Below are 6000 nucleotides of genomic sequence, written 5' to 3'. Positions count from 1 at the left end.
TTCATCCCGAAAAACTTGGGCTGCCCTGTTGTAGCAGGGCGCTCTGGCACCCCAGGAGAAGTTGGGACTTGGCAGAATTTGAGCAGGAATTGCTTCCTCGCTAGGGACACAGAGGTGGCATAATTCCGCCGACATCAGCTGTCCTCCAATCGGAATCCATATGCAAATGAGCACCCCCGCATTTGGTCAACGACCACCCCCCCCCCAAGCCCTTATCCAGGGGATGTAACTCATTCATGACTGAAACTCCTGGGGCATCAGCGTGCGGGCTTGCTCCATGCGCTCACACAACGGGTTCCTTCTATCAGTCTGTTTGATCCGGGATTAGAAAGCGCATAAGTCTCCTTTATGTCCTCTCGCTCGAGTGTGTGTTGTGTGTGTGTGTGTGCGTGTGCGTGCGAGCGAGCGCGCGTGTGTGTTCTTTTGCATGCGTGTATATATGTCCACGACAGAACAGGTGATCCTCGTTAACAGTGAAGCGATGCTGGACGCATTCCTGCTTTTCGTTTGAACAATGATAGCACCCAAAAGGGGAATAAATCTGTTGCATACCCTTTCACTTCAAGGAAACTTCAGAAGATAGACAATTATAGATTTTTGACAACTCCAGAACTTGTGTGCCTTTTTTTTTTTGCTCCTCGTTTCTTCGATTAAACGCGACGGCGGCCGTTTGGATCCACTTGAAATAGATCAAAACTGTGTCCCGTTTACTTTTTGGTTCAAATCCCGGTCCCAGTCATTTTTAAATGTTCGGGATTCAAGATCACTTAAGCAGAGGAGTATCCGGCATTAAAGAGAAAGAGCACGGGGGTGAGATGGATTCGGTCCGGTCTTGGGTCCGTAACGTTGGGGTCGTGGACGCTAACGTCGCCGCACAAAGGTAACGTACACTGTGTTCCTGGTTCGTGAACATTCATTTTTCTTTTTATTCACTTTCTCAAAACGCCACTGCATTCCTGGTTTTGATTCACTCTTGTTTTTTTTTTTTTTCCATGCGAGCGCGTAGCCTTTGGTTTGTAACGTAGGTGGTTAGAAATAGCTGTCAACGACGTATTTGCCTTCACCCACAGTGCAACTAAAAATACGCCGCTGATTCATCTTTTTCAGCGCGAAATATGAAGATATTCAGATAAAACGGGCTCGGGCAGTCCTGGAAGAAAAGTCACAGGAGAGAAGTTATGGAAGAACCATTTGTTTTAATCTCATTGGTTTGCTTTTGCTTTAGTTTCCGTTAGAAGGAGCGTAACAGTTGTGGCGCATATTCTTTGTAGCACATCGCAGTGGGGACGTGAGATTTTGTATGGGTTTTATCTGGTATGTTTAACGTTCTCTGATCGCCAAGACGTGTATATGTATGTCAACATAATCCAAACGCATTGGTAAACGCGATATAGCTAGTAAGATCTATGTGCAGTTAGCATTGCCCCCTCGCGGTGCTGGGGTCCCGGGTTCAATTCCTGGGGTGCTGTCTGCGTGGAGTTGGGTCCACCGGATTCCTCCCACAGTCCGAAGATATACTGGTATGTAAGTTGGCTGCTGGGAAAATTGCCCCTATTGATAGGTGTGTGTGTATCTGCGCTGCAAAGGACTGGCATCCAGTTCCGCGCATTCTGCCTTGTGCCCGCTTCCAGCCGGGATAGGCTCCGGCGGCTAGAAAGTGGATTAGTGAATGGATTCATGGATGTCGGTGTAGTATGCTGCGATAACGACAGTAGCAATAATAATCCCCTAAGTGTTTAAAAGCGCATCGCTCAGAGATGACACGCGGGACCTCAACCCCACGCTCACGTGTCAAGCAATATGTGCCGACTGCTGCGCTGGGTAACACTGCCAGCTCCGCAGTCAACAGGTCCCATCGCACTCCAGCTCTGAAGTTCACACCCGGAAAATAAATAAAAACAGCAGCCCTTTGTACTGATGACAAGCACGCGGCGCGTCCCGTCGACGGGGGTAGGTGTCTGTATCGCTTCAGAGACGAAATAACGCTGTCACCTCACGCAGACTGCTGGGGATCGAAACAGGGCGATATATTCTTTAAGGGGTTTGAATTTGTTGTCGGGTTTTTTTTTTGTAGTTAAAGTACGCGGTTTAAGTCGAGGTTATGGTAGACCCGAAAAGTCGGTGTACTGCAAAAGCCTACTCAGTAGCAGCTAAAGCTATTTAAATCGCACTAAAAGTGCCTTTGACAACACAGGCTAATTTGAAAAAAAAAATCGAGATTCATCAAATGCAAGCCACAAACTGCAAAGCCTGCATTAGAAATGGAAAATTTCATCCTATTTCGAACTGGTGTATAGTCGTTAATGTAGCAGCTATTATTGATATTGCTTTTGTCCTAAATGCAACTTTTATTTTTCTAAAAAGGGGAAAAGCACCTTAATATTCGTAACACGTTTGATCTGAATTTTAGACCTGTCCCCAAATCCCTGTGCTTTTCTAGATTTGACTATTATATGGAGTGGGACTCTGATTTGCCATTCAAATATAAATCTTAGAAAGTGTTAGGGTGACACTGTAAATGACTAGAAAAGGCAATAACAGTCAAAGCACGTCGTATTTCAACACATTCATATTAAACCGATATTTTTATTAGCTTAAGCGTCTGTCCCACAGTTAGGTATGAAACAGCGCACTGAACGTTTTGATGTGAAGTATTTCCTACAAGAAATGTTGATTCTTGCGCGTTTCGACGGTTTACTTACCGATTTTTCTAATTTTCCGAAGTTGATTTTGTTTCACTGTCTTATTAAATCGCGCCCTTCACGTTTCCTGGTGGCATACACACTAACATTTATAAATAAAAATATGCATTGCCTTAAAACGTAAAACAGAACAATATTAACGCGCAATTGCTTTAAAACACAACTTTAAAAATAAACAGATCAAAAGTAGAGGCAGAGGAAGTTACACATTCCTCTTCGAAGAAAAAAAAATATGAACCGTTCACGTTACGTACAGGCTCTCGTTCAGAAATAAAGGGTGATATTTAAATTATACTTAACCGTAGTTACACTGAATCTTTATTCTGTGCGTGTTCGTCATGACAAATGTCTTACTAAAGACTGTCTTCCCGAAAGTGTGACAGTCACAGACCTGTGCCAACCTTACCCAGAGTAATTATCAGGGGGGCAGAGGAGGCGAGTTCGAAGTTCGGTGTGGTCTGAGCAGAATTGGTAGAAAAGCATTTCAGAACGAACCAAAATGAGCAAATACAATCGATTAAGTATCCGTCTCGTATTGCATAGAGCGGTGTGATCAACGCAGCATTTTAATGACCATAAAAATCGAAAAGATAAACCTAACAATGCAAAAGGAGAACTAGCAAGTGGTTCTAGTGTTTAGTTTTCTAGTGTTTAAAACCCTTCTTTCGTTCGAAGCCCTTTCAGAGCTGCGTTTTGAAGTGTTGACAGTTGTTTTAATAAGCAGACGTGTTATTTACTCACAGCATGTATTTGTGTCAAATTGTAATAATACACCGCTCGATATGATGCGTCTCATACAGAGAAACAATTCAGAATGAAATAATGCTCATATACATTTCAGAAGAAACCAACGAATTTCGAATGCGATTTAAAACTTGACGTTTTATTTTTATTTTTAAGGCGTAAACTATGAATGTGTTCGAACCTTGGGTTTCGCGGGGATGATATTTTGATAACAAAATAAAATGTCGTGTTTGCACAGCGGAGTGGATTCAAGGGAATATTTTTAAAAAGGCACAATGTTATTCATCGGTTTGGGTTTCTATTTGTTTTATACCAATATCGTTCTTTCTCTTCCAAAAATCGAAAACAGTTCAAACCGAAATAAAAGACGTTTAAATAAAGTAGTTAAGTCGTTTAAATCGAAGCACGATAATAGCCCACACAGAGGTGATTTTATGGACGGAAATCTTGTTCAGTGTGATTCACCGGTCAGTTCAAATAATCCAAATCGCAAATATTGTTTCTTAAAAAAAAGTTTACTCTTCATTCTCAAAATGTTAGACAACATTTTTCTGTAGCACTATGTACCACTGTAACTTTGGGACACTACTCAAGGCTTTGAAACAGGCTAAATACGGGCTTTAGGGATTAAAAATCACAGGGTATCTCACAGACAGCAGCACACAAGCTGAAGTAAATAACATTATGAAAAATTGCAGCGAAACGTCTGGAAGGATAATTTTGTTGGTGCTGATGTGTTGGTAAGGTTTAGATGGTGGGGGAGTTGCAATTTATAAACAATTTATAAACGTTTTCTCAAACGGAACACGTAAACAAAGTAGTCGCAGAGTGACAAACCTGTCATAAAAAAAAAAAACATCTACTGTCGAATACTTGCATCTTGGTAAGCAAACTATAAACCTTGTCACAGTCTGGTCCATACGCCTGAACCTCTAAATCCCAGCTATACGCACCGGCCAATTCTGACAAGAAACTGGTGTGGACACTGGTCTTGTTTAGTCTGCCTTGCATTCGTTTAAATTCTACGAAAAATAGGTCATTTTGTCATTGTTTTTTTCTTCTTCATTTATCTGCATCTTAACGACCTCGGATCGAGATAAGAAAAGTCATTTAAGTTCTAAAAACTTCATGGCGTGGTGCTGAGGATTTTTGAAGTATCCAAGGTGAAGGTTTAAAGTTTCTGTAAGCGAATTTAAAATGAAAAGGGGAAACGAGAGAAAAAAAATCACTGTCAGGTATTTTCCCCCAAATATTATCTGCTGTAAGAAGCGTTTTCACTTAATGTTTTAAAGGTGTTACAAATAGAGCATAGAGATTTTTACCTGTACAAATCGCCGTCCACAACACCTAGTGTTCTGTAATTTTGTCTTTATAATTATCTTAAACCAAAAAACCGATTAGGAAACGCCACGGTACGTTGAGACGTCAAGTCTGACAGTTGTCGCACCGACCGCACAGGCTTGGGGTCTAGTCTGAGGGATCGTTTTGAGAGATGACTTCATCCGGACCCCAGGCTGTACCAAGATGTGCGTGCTCACGCGTCACGCGGTCCGTGTTCGTCAGCCGGAATATTCTTCACGAATGTGTGTATACTTGTCTCTTTTGTCAGAAAGACGTCTAAGATGGACAGCCTTTTAATGATTTAACTTCGATATATCTACACGTGGCACTTAGGGCTGGTATCTGATTTTATGGCTGGATAACGAGTTTACCGTTACAGCGTAAAACAATCACCCCGCTGGTTTAGATTAAGTTAAATTATGGATGTCTAAATCCAATGCTATTAATTGAAACCAATTCAAATGTATTTGACTCTTTCTAATAGTCCGTGAAGGCTCACCAACTCGTCAAACCCCGTGTATTGTAAACGTGAATTTGATCTCGGGTGTCTTAGCTGGATAAATAACGGATTATATTTTTTTGCGCAGATCTGTGGAGAAGTTGTTGGAGCTCTAGAGTGATGAAAGAGGAAGTGCAGATGTACTCTTGACAAAGTACTTCTATTAGACTTTTTCCTCTAAAAAACCCTAATGTATTAATGGAGAGATATACACGTCAATATGAATAAGCCAAACAAATTAATAATAATATCAATGTTAACAGTAAACAACTTCATATATTACTTTTGGTTCTCAAGGAAGCCACGTTTCCTACGACATATTTCAATTCACTACGAATCTTTTTAGGTTTTAAGCTATCAAACTGAACTCTTTTACTTTGAAAGACAAGAATATATACATTATGTGCTTTTTTTTTTACAAAATCCTGTTGAGATCTATAGGACAGGTTACTGCCTAGTTTACAAATGAAGAAAATGCGGCGCACCGGACTTAAATATATATAAGATATAAAATATACGACTTTTTCGTAGCGTTTATCTGTCTTTGAGAGGTCGTTAACTTTTACTTTCCAAAGTCACGGATATACGGGCATAAACTCACCGCTCAAAAGTGTTGTCTGCTATTATACTGTACTGAGCGAAGTGAGGACCGCAGTCGGTAGCCCAGTCTCAATGTATATGCGCGTGTGCACCTACCTCAGAATGACATCGGAT

At 41.1% G+C, this 6000-nt stretch overlaps 1 protein-coding gene across 2 annotated transcripts in view; it reads left to right on the top strand.

Moving 5' to 3' along the window:
* Window positions 1-257: 257 nt before the first annotated feature.
* The window catches only part of ebf2 (EBF transcription factor 2), a 60137-nt gene continuing 54394 nt past the window's right edge, over window positions 258-6000 (top strand). For both annotated transcript variants that reach the window (XM_015343781.2, XM_006625330.3), the window contains exon 1: window positions 258-880. In XM_015343781.2, coding sequence (XP_015199267.1) covers window positions 747-880 — 134 coding nt within the window. In that variant the 5' untranslated portion in view covers window positions 258-746. The remainder of the gene's footprint in view (window positions 881-6000) is intronic.

The sequence above is a fragment of the Lepisosteus oculatus genome, chromosome 2 (genome assembly GCF_040954835.1).
Source record: "Lepisosteus oculatus isolate fLepOcu1 chromosome 2, fLepOcu1.hap2, whole genome shotgun sequence".
Taxonomy (NCBI): domain Eukaryota; kingdom Metazoa; phylum Chordata; class Actinopteri; order Semionotiformes; family Lepisosteidae; genus Lepisosteus; species Lepisosteus oculatus.
The sequence above is the reverse complement of the archived record's forward strand: the minus strand, read 5'-3'. Positions and strand labels throughout refer to the sequence as shown.